This window comes from Protomyctophum parallelum (genome assembly GCF_964188405.1).
Source record: "Protomyctophum parallelum genome assembly, chromosome: 22".
NCBI classification, from domain to species: Eukaryota; Metazoa; Chordata; class Actinopteri; order Myctophiformes; family Myctophidae; genus Protomyctophum; species Protomyctophum parallelum.
Window position 1 is genome coordinate 3,131,785 of NC_139714.1, and position 22,054 is coordinate 3,153,838.

The following is a 22,054-nucleotide window of genomic DNA, read 5'->3' on the forward strand; positions in this document are numbered from 1 at the left end:
TATTTTCTTTGTCTAAAAGTGCCCTCTTACGGGTTGTCAGCCCCTACCTCTCTAACACTCTCTGCACGTCCCTGGTCTCTACTGAACTTGAGCCACGAGAGACACACACGAGTTGCTGTGTCGAGTGTTGCGAAGTTCGATAGAGCCGACTCAGCCCCGTCCGAGTTGTAACCCAATAGCACCGAATCGCAAATAATGTCAAACCGGATCTCACCCAAACACGGGCATACATACAGTACTGCTACAACTAGTGTGGACCCACCTTTTTAGACTGGCCTTTGCAACATCGTGCTGTATTGATTTCTTGATTTTTACCAGTGCCGTTTGCTCTGTTTTCTTTTTCTTTGCTTTATTGTCTCCGTTAACCCGGTCGATGCCAAACTTTGCACACACTCTCCCACACTTGGATGCCAACGATGAACCTCTGCCCCACATTTTCCAGAACGGCCTGTTATAGCGCCACCATGAGGCAGCTTTTCACATTTTTGTGTACCTATAACGCACCTACAACGAAATGTTTCTGCCAAAGAGCGATGACATGCTGCGTCATGCCCACGCACACGTGTGCACGTGCACGGTATATATATAGCACTGCATCAAACGAGTGTGGGCTCTGATCGCCCGCATATAAAGCATGCGCTTGAAAGCGCTCAGAAGTTGCGGCGCTCTTTGTGTTTGCCGGCGGAGGCACGCCGAGCATTTGCATATTAATGCATGCAATGACCGGCCCACCTTCTTTTCTCTGTGTTGTTGCTGCTCCCCCTCTCTTCCCTGCTTCTTCTTCGGCGCACGCTTATTTATTTATTTTCCTGATTGAACTTGGTGTACAGTAACCAGTGGTGGAAAAAAGTATACTCACATTTTGTACTTGAGTAAAACTATAGATTCAGCAATATAGAAATATGTGAAAGTCCAGAATTCAAAATGTACTCGAGTGAAAGTACAAAGGTATTGGTATCAAATTGTATACTCTTTGTGCAGAATGTCTCATTTCAAGTTTTCAAATGTACAGTCTTTAAAACTCTTTTGTAAATAGCAGATCTACAAGCTCACAATGCGTCACATAGCAACGCATTGTGAGCACTATATTTTCATATGGCCGAAATGTATATCGGGCTGAAGTGGTTAATGTATGTTTTGTAATGATAATGAAAATCTACAAAGTAACTAGTAACTAAAGTTTTCTAATAAATGTAGTGGAGAGTAAATGTATTTAGTTACTTTAGTGGTAGAAACTGCAAAAGAAAAAGCTGAGGTGTTGCGTTTTCTCTCGTTAAATTGGGGTGGGCGGTCATTTGCATTGCATTACAACCCCCCCCCCCCCCAAAAAAAAGGACGCTCTCAGCACACTCACTCACATTCGCGCACATATGCAGACGCCGTCGCCTATTGACCTGAATACATTATGTGCAAATGCGCGCACACCCACACACAAATGCACACGTACTTTCTTTTCCAAATAGAGAGCCAATATCCGAGTCCTCATATAGAGCTCTCACGTAAACTAAACAGGCTTACACAAATCTAAATGACCGAGTACACACCCCGCTGCATAGGGCAGGGGTTCTCAATCACAGAGTACACACCCTGCTGCATAGGGCAGGGGTTCTCAGTACACCCCCTGCTGCATAGGGCAGGGGTTCTCAGTACACCCCCTGCTGCATAGGGCAGGGGTTCTCAGTACACCCCCTGCTGCATAGGGCAGGGGTTCTCAGTACACCCCCTGCTGCATAGGGCAGGGGTTCTCAGTACACCCCCTGCTGCATAGGGCAGGGGTTCTCAGTACACCCCCTGCTGCATAGGGCAGGGGTTCTCAGTACACCCCCTGCTGCATAGGGCAGGGGTTCTCAGTACACCCCCTGCTGCATAGGGCAGGCGTTCTCAATCACAGAGTACACACCCCGCTGCATAGGGCAGGCGTTCTCAATCACCGAGTACACACCCTGCTGCATAGGGCAGGGGTTCTCAATCACCGAGTACACACCCTGCTGCATAGGGCAGGGGTTCTCAGTACACACCCCGCTGCATAGGGCATAGGGCAGGGGTTCTCAGTACACCCCCCGCTGCATAGGGCAGGGGTTCTCAGTTCACCCCCTGCTGCATAGGGCAGGGGTTCTCAGTTCACCCCCTGCTGCATAGGGCAGGGGTTCTCAGTACACCCCCCGCTGCATAGGGCAGGGGTTCTCAGTTCACCCCCTGCTGCATAGGGCATAGGGCAGGGGTTCTCAGTACACCCCCCGCTGCATAGGGCAGGGGTTCTCAGTACACCCCCTGCTGCATAGGGCAGGGGTTCTCAGTACACCCCCTGCTGCATAGGGCAGGGGTTCTCAGTACACCCCCTGCTGCATAGGGCAGGGGTTCTCAGTACACCCCCTGCTGCATAGGGCATAGGGCAGGGGTTCTCAGTACACCCCCTGCTGCATAGGGCATAGGGCAGGGGTTCTCAATCACAGAGTACACCCCCCGCTGCATAGGGCAGGGGTTCTCAGTACACACCCTGCTGCATAGGGCATAGGGCAGGGGTTCTCAACGTGTTTGGCAGGGGACCCCCAGAAACGCATGTCTCGCGATCCCCTGCCCCGCCCCCCCTGGCCACCAATACAAACTGACTGCCAAAATAACCTTAACCCATTCTGACCCAAGATCAGATTCATACGAGGTTTCCGCTGGACACACACTGGTCCGATTAACCCATTCTGACCTGAGATCAGATTCTAAAAATGTCAGTCGTTCTTCGATTTTTCAAAAATAGCAGACCTACAAGCTCGTATCGCGCCACTCGGTGGCGCGATATGAGCTTGTAGATCTGCTATTTTTTCAATAGGTAAAGCACGACATGATGCTAACACCAAAATGGGTTCCCGTTCAGAATGGGTTAATAATAGAGAAAATATATCATAAATGAATAATGAAACCATGCAGATATAATCATTAAGGAATGTTTATGCACCACATTATGTAAACTCTTAATTTTCCATTTTCCAGCCATTCAGTTGCAAAAAAGACAAAGAAAACACAAAATAGCATGCATACCATAGGATACATGCAAATAAATAACAATTATTTTACATGTACACTGCTATCCGTTGTCGTGGCAAGACTTAGGGGGAAATTAAGTAATGCAGATGTTTAACAATAATTCAACTCTTGAGAGCCTGAAATGAAACGGGTTTCAGTAATGCAGTAATGTGGATGTTTAACACTAACTTAACTCTGGATGGACCCATAAGGATGGAATTTGGTTTAATTTTACACTCTCGGCCCAGGCCGTAGCGTAACGGTCTGGGCACCGGACTGGTAATCCAGTCGCAGTGTGCCGCGGGTTCGACTCCCGGACCCGACACGGCCTTTACTGCATGTCATCCCCCCATCTCTCTCCCGTTTCCTGTCAGCCTACTGTCTGTCCCTTCAAAAATCAATAAAAGGCGTAAGCCGCAAAAAAAAAAATCTTAAAAAAAAAAAAAATTACACTCTCAAGAGTTAAAGATCCATTTAGTTAACAACTCTCATGCAGGTGGTCCCCGGACCACTGGTTGAGAACCACTGATGAAGTATGAAGTATAGTATGTATAAATCAGTAATTTAAAGTGTTTTTCTAGATGCCAAATGTTTCTTATAACAACAGCATAGCTCATGCACAATGTGAGGGGGTGCATATGCAAAGCATTTGGACAACTTGGACTGCTGTTTACTGCCAGATCCCCACATAAAGCCACTGAGGTGGAGAAAGGAGTAACGTCATCGTCATGCAACCCTGCACGACGTATGCTACCATACACTCATTCAGAGCCCACACACAATGCAGCACATGTTGTACACACAACACCCACACACACGCACACACTAGCGCATGCTTCAAGGCCCACTCCACGTACAGATCCCCGGCACACATGCAAAATGCACACGCGCACGCGTGCACGCAGCCAGCCAGCCTTGTATTCGTGTACACACGCACATGCACGGAAGACCAGAGAGCGCGTTGTTTGTCATTCATGCCAAGGCGGTGTTGCCTTTAAGCCTGTCGGGTTAGGGTCCCCCAGGGGCCTGACAAGGGGGATCCATGGCATAATCAAAGGAAACGCCAGCCTGTGATTTAGCGAACCCACGGGTACAAACATCTGCTCCCTGTCATCTGCTCCAGAAGCCACCACGGACATTTACATGTGTTTAATGTGGGAGCATGCAGGAGACAGTGCTGGATTTGTGCGTCATCAGCACTGTCACCACCATGCCCCCTGTTCTGTTTCCCATGGGGGAGGTGATGGAGAGGGTAGATATGGAGAGAGAGAGAGATTGGGACATGTGGCCTTATTCCCGTCTGGTGAGTTGCTGATTCATCTATTGGGTTTATTAGAACCTTTAACTCATTAAGTCCTGAGGCCAATTATTCAAATGCCTTCTAAATCAGTAGCTCTCGCACTTTGAAGATGTTTCAGAAATGTTCAAAAATAGCAGATATATGTATGTACAAGCTCACATGACGCGCAGCGCAGCAGATTTGCGACAGATTGACAGACTGACTGACAGACAGACTGACAGACAGACAGACAGAGCGAATGAAGGAGTTGTGCCATGGCCTTCGGGAGAGCCAATCAATAACAGGCCTGTGATATTACCCTCCACCCCCACACTCTCGCCCACACCTCCCCACCCTGCATCCACCTGCCAGCCAGCACCTCTGATGGAGCACATCACTGTGGAGCGAGCGGGCGGGTGGGGGGGGGGGGGTGGGGGGGGTATTCCTTTCCTTTGATGTCGGCTGTGAAGGTGTGGGCCTCTAAAGGCCACCTCCCCTCCACGTGTCTCTCCTTTATCGATTCTGCTCTTGATTTTCTTGAAGTTCTCCATGCATCTCCCTCCCCTTCCCCTACCCTCTCTCTTTCTCCCTCTCTCGTTGAACATTCATCTGAATGCCTGCCTCTCGCTCTCCACTCTTTCTCTTAATATCTCTTGTCATTCTGTCTCTGTCTCTGTCTCTGTCTCTCTCTCTCTCTCTCTCTCTCTCTCTCTCTCTCTCTCTCTCTCTCTCTCTCTCTCTCCCTCTCCCTCTTCCTCTCCCTCTCTATCTCTCTCTCGTCATCATTTCTCTGCCTGCATGGCAGGGTAATCCATCTGGCCGTCTATCAGTGGGGTGTGTAGAGCAAACACCTATCACTTTGTGAGCAGATGACTGATGCAATTCATTAGGAGAGAAGTGCGCGAGCTCTAATAACCCACTGCCAGCCGGCAGCATGTACGCACGTCAGCGTTCGCCCGCGCCGCCATCACGGGCGTTCGTTATTTGTGCATTCCGTTAAATGGAATCAAATCAGCTGGAACAGAAACACAGAATGAAAGGAGCGGCCGGAGTCGACTCAACGGCGACTTTCACTCACTTTGAGGGCAAAATACATCTAATAACGATTAATGCCTGATTATAATTCAACATGCAGAGAGATATTTAAAGGGATGTGGGTGAAAAAAAATAGCATTATTTTTTTCTGTCTTTCTTTTGAGGGGCGCTATAGCCTCTGTGACTACCTTTGTGTGAATTCTAGCGATGATTTGATTGGCTGATCACCCCATAGCGATGACTTGATTGGCTGAGCAAAGTAGCCTATGCATATTGAGGATAAAAAGTGAGGGCAGAAAATTGAAGACGTAATTTGTGATTGGCTGGTTTGAGAAGATTTATGATGATGTATGATGATAAGCTCCCCTCACTTCACACAGGGGTGATGTTTGTATTCGGAGTCATCATTGACAAAAGTTTGGGATTTTTACAATACAAATCTTTAAAGGCATGCGTTTTCCTCTGGGACGAAGAATCTCCACCTAAGTTGCACTCACATACACAAAACGTTCCAGTCTTATTCATAACTATATCCTGCAGGAATTTGCAGAAGGGTTTGTTGATATCATTCATAGCCTGATTTACATCCCATTTTATTCCTAAAAACATGTTGGTTTTTTATGCCTGTTATTTTCTGATTTGTGGAGTGATAATTAGAGATATCTAAAATGGCTCTGATATGTCAAGAAAATACAAATTTTGAACCTGGCTTCATCCAATCTTCAGAATTAGTGCAAATTAGGGCATATAATGCGTAATTTGCATATTTAAACATATCATTTCAGAAAACTTGTAATGCAAATTATCTTCGGATTCCAAGACGGCCGTTCTACCATCTGAGCGACTGCCACCCCCCAAATGGAAATTAATAAATGGAAGCAAAATGAACACTTTTATAATGAAATGAACACTGTGCCAGCCTGGTGTTAGTACGTTGACATTGGATTTGATTGTGTTTAACTCTCTAATTAACACCATCGTCCCTATAGCACTCAAGTACATTTTTTATTCCGAAATAAACACTATTCATCATAGTTCATCACAAAAAAGTACTTGTTGAAAGTGGGTGAAATGTGTTCTTGTGCAAAGTTTCCAGGACCTCCATGTCGTCATTGGTTCTGGAATCTTTAGTGTATAATAACTTGCAGTCGTTGGCTGTTTCACATGTGATTAAGATCACAGTCATTTGTGATCTTAACGACATGAAACCCATAGCAAAAATATCAGACCCGCTTTGCAATGCATTGTGAGCTTGTAGATCGACTAGTTTCATATTTATTCCTCTCAGAGTCCTCTCTCTCTCTCTCTCTCTCTCTCTGTGCTCCCTCCCTCTGTCATTCAGCATGTCCCCTCTCTCCTTGGCCTGGTCCCAGGTGCACGCTGGGAGCTGTGGACTGCTCCTTTATCAACACAGGGCCAGGTGCACCCTGGGAGCCTCCTGCCTGCCCTTTATCAGCGCAGAGGTGTGTGTGTGTGTGTGTGTGTGTGTGTGTGTGTGTGTGTGTGTGTGTGTGTGTGTGTGTGTGTGTGTGTGTGTGTGTGTGTGTGTGTGTGTGTGTGTGTGTGTGTGTGTGTGCGCACGTGTGTGCTTATACTTACTTATACTTATACAATACTTGTGAAGGCCAAATATACTCACACATATCGAATTTGAGAACGCTATGGTTTCTTAGGCTTACACTCAACAGTCAGGTTGAGGTAAGGATTAGGAATAGTAATTTAATTTGAGATGTTATGTTTAGGGGTTGGACTTATAGTTGCGTGCTGGTGTTGTGCACCAAAAATCTACATCTACATCTCTATCTACAACCTCACAACGTGTCAAGCTACAGCAGCTTGTAGATAGGTGACTTTATAGCTTTCGGTTAGAGTTAGAATGGCAAAAAAGAGAAAAGAAATGCATTCATTCGTAAAACGATGCAAGTATAGTAAACGTGTGTGTGTGTGTGTGTGTGTGTGTGTGTGTGTGTGTGCGTGTGCATGTGCGTGTGTGTGCGTGTGTGGGTGCATGCGTGTGCATGCATGCATAGACACGCTTACATGCCGACACTCATTCCAGTGTGTATCAAAGCGCTGGCGAGCGCCTATGTGAACAGAGTGGACTTCAACCCCCCTCCCGTGGGGGACATGGGGGTCCCTGCCACTTCAAAGAGCTTTGGGGCCCCGTGGTGCCAGCCCGCCCGCTGAGTAGGAAATCCTGTTTAAGTTGCGGGGGCCCTGGGGTTGGCACAGGATGTTGGCTAAACAATAGTTAGCCTTGCGCTTGCACATAAGGCCAACAACTAGCACTCACATCCTCGCACCACACTACAAATATTGAACTGTACACACTTTGACTACAACTATGTAAACCACGCAGTGTCTGGTTCTGCATTGGTTTGCAGGTTCTGGAAAGTTGCCACGTGGTCAGGGGCATTTTTCTACTATGAAGCCGTCCCGTTGTCGCGATCTTGTCGCTATAGCAGTAACACCATCAATGCTAGCGAGCTAAAGTTAGGCCAATCCTTGCTCTAGAAAATGCCAATGTTCCCATCGCGATCACCGGATAATCAGAAATGACATCCGAAACATCTCTGATCTGTTCAAAACCACAGACAGAGGCGCAAAAGACCGTACAAAGGCTGCGGCTTAACCCATTTTGGGCGGGAACCCCTTTTGGTGTTTTAAACATTGTGTTATAATTTAGCTGTTGAAAAATAGCAGATCTACAAGTTGTGAAAATGTGTCACAAATCTTTGAATATATATTTCAGAGCGAACATTTTTAACTAAAATATTGGCTTCTGGGGGTCCCTGGAACTACATATTTTGAGATGGGGGTCCGTGGCCCATCAATAACATGTTGTAGATGCATGCAACAATATAAAATACGGCTTTTAGCCGTGTGTTCGGAAGAATTACACAGTAATTACACAGCTGCTAAACAAGGACAAATGAAAGATGTTTAATTATTCAGTGTTTGGCTGACCAATGTGGTGCACTGGATTTTATCTGGGGTTATTTGCAAATTGGCTGCATTCAGCTGATATGCTGTGATCTCATCACAAAGTGAAACGCCAAACAGTTTTACGCCCTCTGCGAAGCCAACGCAAAAGAAAAGGGGTGAAAAAATGAAGATGAATGGTATAGGATGGTCGGGGATTACGGATTGAGATTTCAAAGAAACTAGCGTTAAGGGGGTGTAGAGAGAGAGAGAGGTATCAAACGCAGTTTCTCCTCTGTGTTCCAATTCCTGTTGAGACTCATTGTAGTAGATGGTCTGGGAATTATATCTATTACAAAGTGTTTCTTTTGTTAAATAAACAAGAACAGGCTGGAACAAAATGCAGGGCTGAGACAGTTGGTTCGCCGACGGGTGCTCAAACCACGGAGACGGAGACCACATCCTGGAAGGCAGCAGACTCCCTTATAGTGGATTATATTGGCACAGGAGGTGGAGCAGCTGTCTGGGAACCGTATAGGTCCCTGGTTAGATTCCCAGCCCCCCTTTCTGGCTTTGTGTCAAAGTGTCATTGAGCAAGAGACTGATCCCTGAAGTCTGATTCATAATTAGCTGTGTGCCGGTGTTGCATATTGAAAATAGCAGAGATATTATGCTATAATTCATGTCAAAAATAGGCTGTTGTGTCGGCAATGTGGCAATAGGCAATGTGTCGTGAAAGCCAGACATTGTGAGCTTGTAGATCTGCTATTTTCAAAAGATACATTTTATACATTTGAAAATGAAAACTTGTGAAATGGGACATTCTGAATAACTGGTACTTTCTACTTTTGTTACTTTATGTTCAGTGCATATTGATGCCAATACTTTTGTTACTCAAGTCAATTTTGAATTCCGGACTATTACTTGACCCATTCTGGGTGGGAACCCCTTTTGGTGTTAGCATTATGTTATGCTTTAGCTATTGAAAAATAGCAGATCTACAAGCTCATAGTGGCGCACTACGAGCTTGTAGGTCTGCTATTTTTGAAGAATCAAAGAACGACTGACATAGAAACATAGCTTTTTCTGGATGTAGAAGACATTTTTAGAATCTGATCTCAGGTCAGAATGGGTTAACAGTAAGAGCATTACTACATTGCAGTATTGATACTTTTTACTTACGTAAGAAATGTGAATATAGGCCTACTTGGCTACTTTCCCCACCACCGTCGAGCATTGTGCGCCTCTAGATGGGCTCTATTCTGCACACGACACTGCCGTACGACGGAGTATAAATGTACATTAGGATTCCTCACATGTCACAGACTCTATAAAGCTATCCATAAAGCTGTGCTTGAGCTGCGAATCACCTGATGACTAATATACAGTCAGACGGTCACACAGTCAGTCAACCCTTCTGTCAGTCAGCCACATAGACAGGCATGCAGGTGGACGCACAGGGAGAGCAAAAAGAAATGAGCCCACAAAACTTAATATACCTTTGAATATTGGATGGCTTGCAGATTAATATAACTTTTTTTTTACGGTCCGTGGGGTTCAGATGGGAATACTTTTATTCTAAATCTAGTCTCTGAGATTTATACCTGCACACCCTCTGCCTCCATTGGTATGCAAAGCAAGAGAAGAGAAGAGGTTGTATAAAATACAACCTCTTCTCTTCTCTTCTCTTCTCTTCTCTTCTCTTAACTTTTTATAATGTTCGCTCTTTGAGCAACAAGATGAATGAACTGGTCGCTAAAGTTAAATATGACAACGAGTTCAGACAGAGCAACCTCATCTGTTTTACAGAGAGCTGGTTGAAAGAGGAGATGTCAGACCCAAATCTGCCGGGTTGCACAATGATACAGGCTGACAGAGACATTAATATGTCACGGAAATCTATTGCCGGTGGCTTGTGTGTCTACATGGATACACGCTGGGCTACCCAGTATACCGTTCGGGAACGGGTATGCACACACGACTATGACATCTAGCAGTGGTCTCATTTCGTCCCTTCTACCTCCCAAGATAAGAGATAAGAGAGTTTGGCCAGATTACAATCATGCTGGCTTATGTACCTGGGCCGGACTTTGTGGGGGCTGCGGCCAGTATAGCAGAGAGCTACAACAATGCTCTGTCCCGCGCAGTTTACCAACCCGTTCTGCTGCTAGGGGACTTTAACTCTTGTGAACGGTCCGATCACCTGCCCACTCTACACCAGTACGTGGACAGTCCGACCCGCCTGGCACGCACCCTGGATAAGTGTTATGGCAACATACCAGACGCCTATAAATCCATCTGCAGGCCATAACGTAATACATCTACTCCCACAATACAGGGCTAAACTGAGGCGGGAAAGACAGTGACCAAGGAAATAGTGACCTGGACTGTAGAGAGGAAATGAGATGTGAGTTGGAAACGATTGACTGGCTATTTCCTAACTCATGTGACACCCCTCATGAACTGATTGAGACTTTTACATCATTATCTGTTGTTTAATGAAAGTAAAATCATGCAAAATAAAATTGTCCGAATATTCCCGAATAACAACTTATGGATGTCTAGTGAAGGGTTGCATTCATGAGGAAAGACGGGCTTGGTAATTGTAATGTTGAGTTAGTTAGAGAAAAAAGATGTGAATTAAGATCTAAACTGAGAAAATCTAAAATAGATTGAGTACCAATAATTCTCAGGGAACGCCAAGATAGCATGGGAAGGTCTGAATGTGATGATGGGCAGGGAAACTAAGCAAAAGCGTGCTCACACCCCTCTCCAGCTTTTGCTATTGATCTAAATATATATTTCAGTCGTTTTGATAAGAATGACTGTGAGTGCTGCTGAGTGTGATAGTGTGTGTAGGTCCATTCCGGAGTATGTCCCTATTTCACTCAGTGAACATTTAATTGTAGCTAGCCTGTCTTGTATTAAGCCCAACGTGGCCCCTGGGGGCCAGATGGCCTTAGAGGTATATGGCTGTATTTTGCGTGTCTTAAGTACCAGGTCTTATTACCTAACTTGAGTAAACTAAAAACCTGGAGGCGTGATCAATGCTCTTTGGCCACTCAGAATAGCCAAATGGCATTGATCACACCTCCAGGTCTTTAGTTTACTCAAGTTAGGTAATAAGACCTGGTACTTAAGACACGCAAAATACAGCCCATAGAGTGTTGAAAGAAAATGTTCATGAAATTAAAGGTATAGTGTTGAAGATACTTCAGTATTTGTTTGACTCTCTAACAATGCCAAATGTATGGAAAATGTCTTGTATTTTGCCTCTCCCCAAGAAGCCTGGAGCCACTGAACTAAAATACTTCAGGCCCATTGCTCTTACTTCCATTTTTGGAAAATGCTTTGAAAGACAAATTACAGCGATGGTTTCTAACAGCTTAGATCATCTCCAATTTGCTTATAAAAGCCAGAGAGGAACTGATGATGCAACTATCAGCCTGTTTAACACCCTGTCAAAGCATCCCACTTTGCCAGGGTAATCTTTATTGATTTTACCTCTGCTTTCAACAGCATTCAGAGACACCCTTCTGAGACTCATTGACATGGAGGTAAATGGAGGTATTGTCAATATTGTCAGAGACTTCCTCTCTGACCGTCCTCAACAGGTCTGTATTAATGATACTCTGTCCGACAACACTGGTGCTCTGCAGTGAGTGAGTGAGCAAGCATATCATGGAAACAGTCTATAAGAACCTGATAGAGGGAATCTTTTAACATGGCAATGTGGTATATGGCAATCTTAATGTAAAAGGAAGAAGCAAGCTGCAGCGAATAGTGAACCTAACCTCAAAAATCATTGGGAAGAGACGGAAACAATTAAGTTGTATCTACAAGGAAGTACTTCGGGGGAAAAAAGCTGTCAAGCTAGCAAATGTCCCCTCATCCAGTTCGAACTACTTTCCTCTGGCAGACACCCGTTACAGTACAAAAAGCTAACCGTAACATCTTTAAAAATTCCTCCACTCCTAATGCCATTAAGGCACTAATGATACCATGTCTCGCTAGATTTGTTTTTAATGTATTTGCCACTGTTGTCCATCATTTCTGCCATGAAGATAATTGTGTAAGTGTTGTTACTGTTTGTTTTTACTGTTGTTTGAGACCAAAGACAAATCTCCACACGTGGACAATAAATGAAACTAACTAACTAAAATCACCTACTGTCCACTGCAAGAGCTTGGAGGAAAGGGGAGAGAGAGAGAGAGAGAGAGAGAGAGAGAGAGAGAGAGAGAATATGAGGAATAGGGATATTGTAATTGGGCCTCGACTGTTCTCATTTCACGTTTTTCTTGTTCTTTTTTTTCATTGCGGGCAGTGGCTGTCATGCGTGACAGCAATTACAGTGTGTTTCCAAGACGTCGCGGCCGTGCAGGCACAACTTGCGAGAGATGGTCGGGGGGCCCCGGACCCCCGGAGTGAGGGGGTGGGGCTATACTCTTGTGCTATACTCTGATGCATAGCACCCCGCAAGGCATATAGTCAATTGAGGCAAAGTCTGACGCATGAGAGAGGTGAGTGAGACACCGATCAGAGAGCTGCACAGAAGAAACATGGAGGAGACAGACAAGAGAATGAGCTATAGGGAACCAGAAGAGAGAGAAAGAGAGGGAGAGAGAGAGAGAGAGAGAGAGAGAAAGAGAGAGAGAGAGAGAGAGAGAGAGAGGTGGTTGTGATAAAGGGATTTGTGATAAATTAAGGGGTGATGGAAAGGCGCTTGAGATCCAGGGCGATCCATATAAGTTAAGGGTGTGTGGGGGGATGGGGGAGTATGATTCCTGCAATTCTAAGAGTGAGACTCTGCCCTGCTGCCAAAAGCTATATTTTGAGATGGAAACCTTGGCCGTATAGGGTAGCGTTGAGGAAAGGCCACAGCCACAGGGTCAAATGAATCAGTAGGGTTCATTCATCCCACGGGGAGCTTGAAGGTGCTCAGCCACAATTCCGTGGCAATCCAACTGGGAGTTTCCCCAGATATCTTGTGTTATTATGTACATCACCCTGCCTCGTTTCAAGCTTGCGGATCTGCTATGCTTTTGATGTGTGACACAGTATGATCAAGTAGGCATTAATTAGGTTAGAACATGTATAGATGAAAGGTTTCTGCCAGATTGCGACAATGTAATTCTATGAAAAAAAGGAAACTGATATTCACATATCAAAAGTTGTCCGTTATCTGTCACCCTACCAGCTAGCAGGCCAAAGCTAAAAGTCCAACTGTGTGTCAGCACCCATGCATGCAATGAGATGTTTTCATCTCTCTTTATTGTTGTTGTTTATCTCCCTGTACCAACACAACAATATTTTTCTCACAGCCTGTACACGGCTGTATACTCCTATACAGAGTTTGGGTGAAAAGCCCTATAGAAGGCCATTATTTAGAAGAAAGCGCTGTACACAATTGTGCACCCTGGGCTCTGGAGATGCTATTACTTAGTTCCCGCACCTATACAGTACATGCTCCCAAGGGTGCCACTTGTATAGTTCTCGTGAATGCATTTACATTATCTTCATTGTCATTGCATTAAACATGCACCGAAACCTTGTCAGACAGCAACCAGCTCCGAATGCAGTAGCAGCTTTTAACACACTATGCAAAGTATTTAGTATAATATATTAAATACAATTAGGAAACGGTATTAAATACTTCATCAAAGGCAAGTATAATAGGGTTATCTACTATCAGGCATAACTCCAAACCTACAACCTCTAAACATAACCTATACTCCCCAAATTGGTTTGTTTTATTCCATAATTCATAACTTCTCAAATTCTACTTCTAAAAGTGTTGTAAAAAGTCTGTACATGCACATATGCGCTCACGCACCTGGAGTGAGGCCCTCTCCAAGGCACTGTCACATAGCAGCATGCGGGTGGGTGTATACTTGAAAGGCAGCTGCGGTATGCACTGTACATTCTGAAAGGCCACTGCTGCTAGTTTAAAAGCATGCGTGGAGGAACATTCGCATGCAGGTACCAGTAGCTCTCTGCCTCCTGCAGGATGATGCGTCACACACACGCACGCACGCACGCACGCACCCACTTGATAGTGTCGTACGACCACGTGTGTGCGTGTGTTTGTATTACTGTACTTGTGAGGACCAGATGTCCCCCAAAAGTATTTCTATAGGATATGTTTAATCATGTGCGGAGACACCTTTAGACACACCTTTAAAGTGGTGATTAGCCTGCTGTCCCTGCTGTCACCCTCACATTTGGCTTCATCACAGGCAGTCCTTGTCGCCTCCTCGCTTCAAGAAAGAAGCTGCAGGCTGCCCAGAGATTCAGCGCAGTCAGATAGACTGAGATGCAGGACAAAGGTTTTTCCTTGGCCTCTATGGAATGTGCGTGCAACGTTTCACGCCCATCGGTCCCGTTATACATAAAAACTACTGTAGCTCCACCATGAGGCAGATTTGAACGTTTTCAAGTGTCATTTCTTCATGAGCCTATAGTGGGCATGTGCTTTCAAAGTTTCACGGAACAGAAATTGCACGCTGCATCATTTGCATTTTGTTCAAAACGGACCAATCCTGCAAACTATGGAAGCCATGTGTTGTCAATCAGGATGGACTATGAAACATATTGGACAGATCTGTCTTTCATGATCGCATAACTATAGAGATACTACCGATTTGTGTGATGTTTGAACAAAATCTGCAGGAGTAAAACAATAAAAGGTTTTGCAAAAATCTGCATTAGCAACAGGTTCGCTGCGATCCGGTCAACGGTGATTAGCTGCTCGCAGATGGACACGCACGCACGCACGCACGCACGCACGCACGCACGCACGCACGCACGCACGCACGCACGCACGCACGCACACACACACACACACACACACACACACACACACACACACACACACACACACACACACACACACACACACACACACACACACACACACACACACACACTGGCGGAGGCCAATTGGCCTAATTTGGTGAGCATTTGTATGACGTTGTTGTTAGTGAGCCATGCACCAGCCACCCCCTCACAAAGCTCTCTGATGAGAGTCTATTCTTATTCTATCCTTAAGAGCCACTAATAACACCTCCAAACCGACCAGGCGGTAGATATTGTCTTTGTAAAATGGCCCTGGGAAACCCAGTTAGTTTTATGTACACATTATTTTAATCCAGCATGAAGGGAAGACATTATGGGAGTTCCTATATACCTTACCGGTATATATACGGCAGGACAAAGCGTTGTCTACAGGGGGTCACCAACATGTCTTCTTATTTTGATCATAAGACCCAATTACTGAATGTCAGTCTCCTTCCGAATATGCATGAAACTGATTTACTACGACACTATATGGCATATGATATTAGGTAGGCTGTATTTTGCGTGTCTTAAGTACCAGGTCTTATTACCTAACTTGAGTAAACTAAAGACCTGGAGGCGTGATCAATGCCATTTGGCTATTCTGATTGGCCAAAGAGCATTGATCACGCCTCCAGGTCTTTAGTTTACTCAAGTTAGGTAATAAGACCTGGTACTTAAGACACGCAAAATACAGCCCTAGGAGTCCAACTGGTTCTCAAATGTTTTATTTGCAAAGAGCCCCTTAACTCTCAGAGTCACAGTGTTCTGGTCATTGGGCTATCTCTTCATGTGTATTATTGTCCGCTCCTTTTGTACGCCGGATTGTCCGTGGCAAAAATGTAATGTTGGAAATGATATCCACCACGAGAGAGGAGGACAGAGATGGAACAGAACACCCTGTCCCTGCAGGTCTTCACCACTAAAAGAACACAGATAAAACACGACCTCCCCTCCTCCTCCTCCTCTTCCTCCTCCTCCTCCTCCTCTCCCTCCTCTTCCTCCTCCTCCTCCCCCCTACTGGTTTTAGTTAAGTGGCTTGTGTGCCAGAGAACCAGTGATGAATAACCTGCAGACCTTTGTATTTAATTATGCCTCCCCTCCCTCTGCCCTAGGTCTCATTTTATTTTTCTGCCCTACTTTTTTGTGTTACTTTTCTTTTTTTTCCCTTAAGCGTGCATAATCATTTCATATGATATCATCTGCTTAATGTGCTATTTTACCATACAGTTAAATATGGGCTATAAATCTGACTCGGTTGTCCTTTTAATAGATGTGGCGCCTACACCCCCCACCCCTCCCTCTCCCTCTCTCTCTCTCTCTCTGTCTGTCTGTCTCTCTCATTAATGTGTGCATTAGGTTAGTAGCAGGTTAGAATCGTCTGAATACTGACCGCTGAGATCAAATCAAAGGCTCAGATCACCTGCTCATATCAATATCAATCAATGCCATCTCAGGGATGTTTTTGAAGTGAGAAAGAGATGATGCAGTAACTGGAAATTGATTCTGTTTGATCAACACTTCCCATGTGTCCAGGGAGCTCTAGTCTGAACCATTTGTTTCTCAAAATGCATCCCATGCAACCAAGACAATACTCCCTATCTCACACACACACACACACATGCACACATGAGGGAAGAGCTTCTAGAGATGCAAGTGTTGCCTCTGTCCCAGCCTTAAGCCCTAACCACACCATGGTCGCCATGCAACTCCTTGCAACTACTTGCAAACATTATTCCCAATGGCAGTTGCAAGGAGTTGCAGCCGGTGTGGTTTGGGCCTTACTCATCTGCGAAGAGAAAAGCCTGGTCACAACCTAAGGCAGAGAGTGCATAGCCAGAAGCGTCGGGCCGGAACATCCGTCAGATGTATTTCCCCCGGATACGATATTTTTCGACCAATCACAACACTTGTTTCATACACGGAGAATGTAAACAGATTTGTAAAGCGTTCCAGCAATAGGAACTAGCGTAGGTCTTGCCCAGCGTGTGCCTTGCTTGACTTGATCTTGCCCTCGCTCTTGCCGGCGTTTCCCATGTTTCCTGACACACGCATGCACGCACGCACTCTCTGTGAGTTGAATGAACACAGCCAACATCTCCAACATCACCCAAGGACTTGTTAATTAGCGTCACGGCATCTGTCCCAGAGAAGAACCCACACACGTACACACACAAAAAGAGAGAAAAATATGCACAAAGACATCATTTAACACGTATATTCTGTGATCACCTTCCCTCCCAAGACAGCAGCCGTAGCAACAGATGCCACCCCCCCTCCCCCATATAAGACCCCCATACCCCCCCCCCCCCCCACATAAGCACCCCCCCCCAGCCGACACACACACACACACACACACACACACACACACACACACACACACACACACACACACACACACACACCACAACAACCTCATTTTAATATTCATAGCTCTAATGTACATGGGGGGGGGGGGGGAGATTCACTTTATGCGATGGGTCTTTAATTGATGTTAGACATGTGTTGTTGAATAATGTATGCAATATCTTTATTACGTGTGTGTGTGTGTGTGTGTGTGTGTGTGTGTGTGTGTGTGTGTGTGTGTGTGTGTGTGTGTGTGTGTGTGTGTGTGTGTGTGTGTGTGTGTGTGTGTGTGTGTGTGTACAATTTTGAATTGTGACTATACTTCGTCGCGGCAATTAAGTGGGAACACATTCTGAAACAATTTTGCTTCAACGTAAAGTCACGTTTTCATGAATAAAACATTATTTCAACCATCTAATTAACTAGCACTTCTGCATGTGGTTGGAGGAGAGTCTCCCTACTCTTCTGTTTGAACTTTGACCCTGGTGTCACCATAGAGGTATAAAAGGATAGAGGGAGGACCGGAGCTATTCATTTCAACTGAAGTTGCTCAGTGGCGTTTTGAAGCACCCGGAAGACTGCCGGAAGTAACATGTTAACTCAATGGCTCGAGCGAGCGGAAGTTAACCCTGCAGGACCTCGAATGTGAGGTCTGGGATGACGCACGTTACGCACATGACGTCAATGAACGTCCGTCCACCTCCATGAACGTGCTGCAGATCCACTTCTTGCCAGTAGTTACTTGAGTATTTCCAATTTTCAGTACTTTTACTTCTACTCCACTACATCACAGAGCCAACATTTGTAGTTTTACTCTTGTAACTTTAGCTACTAGTTACTTTGGTTTTCATGCCATAAACCAGTTCAGCCCTATGTGCACTTTGGCCATTTGAAAAGAGCAGATCAACAGCTCAAAATTTGTCGCGATGTGACACATTGTGATGAGCTTTTCCACCCGACAGAGACATTCTATTGAAGGATACCAGAGGATAAGGAACAATGACGTGAAGTTCCTTCTCTTTGTCTCCACTAGGCCGAAGGCATGAAGAGAGAGTATATTTTGCACTCCGTGAAATCTTTCACAGACTTTCCTACTATAGGCTGAGGAATATATCCCACCCTTTTCATAATGGCCCTATTATAGTGCCACCAACAAGTGGATTTTTGCAAAAAAAAAACATGTTTGGAACAAAATGCCTCAAATCATCCCATTGCCATCCAAGGCGTCAGAAGAAATGGCACCCTTTTCACATTGGCCTAATATAGCACCACCAGGAGGCCACAACCTGACCTGCCCTGGTGGAGACCTGTGCCCCAAGGGTCACTTTATCTAGTCTCCTCTGTGGCCAAAACCGTCGGACTATGTGTACACCCATGACGGGGTCCCCGTGTCCCAACGTTGATAAATGAGGTAATTACGTTCATGTGAGTCCATGGGATTGTTTCGTCCATGAATTCCACATAACGAGGGCCTCTCAATTTAATTGGGGAAACCTGCTGACACATGCATCTTCCTTTGATAATAGATGCATTTTGACCAATCGAGAGCCGCAGGAAATTTGCAGATGTCCTGTCCGGGAACCAGGCAAACCAGGTCCAAATGCCATTGACATATTTGGGATTTGCTGGCTCTTACATCACAAACCGCAGGGAAATCAGAGCACTTGTTTGAGCCAGAAAAATACACATTTGTAGTTGCTTTACCATGATTATTGGCATGACAGTGACGTGTTGACGTGACAGTAATTGATAGAATAATATCCTTTATACTGTGCATTCTTCCGAGTTGCAGCCCCCATTTCCAATTCCGTCCTGCTTTGGGCCCACATGGAATTGAGCTCGTTCAATTGGAGCAGGGAGGAAAGACATCCATTTTAATCCCAACAATTCCTCTTTCCCCCCCGCCCCCCCTCTCAACAATGGCTGGAAATCCCACCCTGCGAGCAACACCAGAGACCTCAGAAGTGGTATATAGGTCTGTGCATGAAATGTGAGGGATTACCAGCCATACAGCCAGACACGCACTGTAGCTGCAAAGGGCTAACACCCAGAGCTGCGGGGTTTCTCATTATGGCGTTGGAAAAAAATGTGCATCCATCTTGCCGCGCAATGCACCGCGCCGCATCACATGTATTGTTGCCTATATAGAGCCCCCCCTGCTGTGAAGTTATAATGAGCACATCAGCGCATGAGAGGCAGGCCGTAAGTTGTGTGTTCTATGGCCTCAATTTGACAATGGGAACGGGCTTATCAGCTGCCGAAGGGGCTGGAGAAGAGATAGGGCTCACACACTTACAGTATGTGTGTGTGAGAGAGAGAGAGAGAGAGAGAACAGGAATTTATGCAACTCGGGCTGACTGGGCAACACAACACTGTTGGACTGTGTGGGTCAACTGAGTTGTGCAAAGTGTGTGTTATTAGTAGGCTACACGGAACATAACTCACATAGATCACTCTCACATAATGTGAACACTCAGTCATGTATCCCTTTTCCAATGGAACTAGTCGTACTGTATGTAGTGTAGCAGATGTAAATGGTGTATTTATATAGTGCCTTTCTCCAAAGCGCTTTACGATGTGCATCGCATTGTCCATTCATCTACACACATTCACACTCCGACAGCGGAGGTAACCATGCCTATCTGTCTGTCTGTCTGTCTGTCTGTCTGTCTGTCTGTCTGTCTGTCTGTCTGTCTGTCTGTCTGTCTGTCTGTCTGTCTGTCTGTCTGTCTGTCTGTCTGTCTGTCTGTCTGTCTGTCTGTCTATCTATCTAGTTTTCAGCCTAGTGCTAAAATATTCTCCAAACCCTTCAAAGCCTGTCATGCACTGTAAATATCTCTCTCACGCACGCACGCACACACGCACGCACGCACAAACTAAATACTGTATGTTGGTACTACATACAGATTCCCCCTTTTGCTCATAACAGCAGCACTTTGCGGATCAGTTCATCATTCCTGCGTCCCCAGATGCTTTGCTGGAGCAGCGGCAAGTAATAGTGAAAGATGAATGGTTCGGCTCTAACGCACTGTAATCAGAACAAACGAGAACAGGAGACAGTGACGGAGAGCAGAGAGGGAGTCGGTGATAGAGAAACACAACGCAGGGAGAGAGAGGGGAAAACAGAGATAGAAAAAAGGGAGACTGGAAGACTTATACGGTACAGTAGCAGTGTTAATGTTTTCAGCAGATTTTGGTTTAGTCTTAGTGTTTTGAATAACACACATTTAGTCTTATGCATATTTCTGAAAGTGTTCAGTCTAGTCTAGTCTTAGTTGACTATAAAATGTTTAGTCTTAGTCTTAATGCAATGTTAATTTTGCCAGAAAATATTTAGTCTTAGTCTTTTGAATAACACACCATTTAGTCTTCTAAAAATGTATTTAGTCGTCTGAAATTGTTTAGTCTTAGTCTAGTCTTAGTCGACTAAATATCAAAAACTTTAGTCTTTTAGTCTTAGTCTTAGTGAACACAATTAGCAGTGTACAGTAGCCTGTCATTATTCATTGATGACCCACAAGCTCACAATTGTCACAATCCGATGTGTTGTGAGCACCTGTGATTGCGGTGATTGACAACCGGTATAACTCTTCTGCTATACGAGGCACTCCATCTTGGCCATCACAACGTGAAGTCTTTGTCCAGTCCAAATGGCACAGCGCCAAGAATAACCAGTGGTGGAAAGTAACTACATGTAAGTAGTCTAAGTACATGTACTTAAGTATTGAACTTAAGTGAAATTCTGAGGTAGTTGTACTTTACTAGAGTATTTCCAATTTCCTAATAATTTTACTTCTACTCCACTACATCTCAGAGGGAAATATACTGTACTTTTACTCCACTACATTTATTTGAAAACTTTACTTAGTTACTTTGTAGATTTTGATTATTATCACAAGACAGTGAAGACACAGTAACCACTTCAACCCTATATACATTTCGGCCATTTGAAAATACCAGATCTACAAGCTTTTTTGAGTGGTGCAACCACTCCAAGGAACAGCAATGTCCGTGTTCACCTATGTGTCCCTGTGACGTTAATGAGCACGAGAATGAGTACCAGTAGGGGCGCTGTTGTGTGCTGTTGTGCCAGAAACGGAGAGAGAGAGTGCTACAATGTTGCCTGCTAATGAGAGAGAGGGGGGGGGGGGGGGGGGGGGAGTTGCACCACTCAGTTCACACAGGTGTGATTTTTACTTTATATTTGAAAACTTGCATAATGAGTTATTTTACTTACAGTATGTTGATGCCAATACTTTTGTACATTTACTCAAGTACATTTTTTTTTCTGGACATTTACTTGTAGCGGAGTATAGTTCTGTATTGCAGTATTGATACTTTTACTTAAGCAAAGACTTATAGGGGATTCACACTGAGACGGACTGAATCCGTTTCATTGGAACCGTTTCCGAATACGGTTGCCTGGTCCCCGATGGCCATGATTCACATTGCCCGAGATTCAACAGCGCACCCGGGTACACTTGCATAACACACTTTAATCCTCCAGATGGCGGTTTGCTTGATGGCTGGCGCGCACGGACACTGACCATCAACTCTGCGACATTGTCTCAAATAAATCCAGACACACTGCATTGCATTGCCTCTTTGGCTTTTTGCCGT

The 22,054-nt window shown here is 45.1% G+C and overlaps 1 protein-coding gene across 1 annotated transcript in view; it reads right to left on the minus strand.

Moving 5' to 3' along the window:
- Window positions 1–1,847: 1,847 nt before the first annotated feature.
- The window catches only part of LOC310853615 (kelch domain-containing protein 3-like), a gene marked incomplete at both ends in the record, with an annotated part of 71,399 nt that continues 51,192 nt past the window's right edge, over window positions 1,848–22,054 (minus strand). Inside the window, one exon of the mRNA XM_083758007.1 lies at window positions 1,848–2,022. Coding sequence (XP_083614133.1) covers window positions 1,848–2,022 — 175 coding nt within the window. The remainder of the gene's footprint in view (window positions 2,023–22,054) is intronic.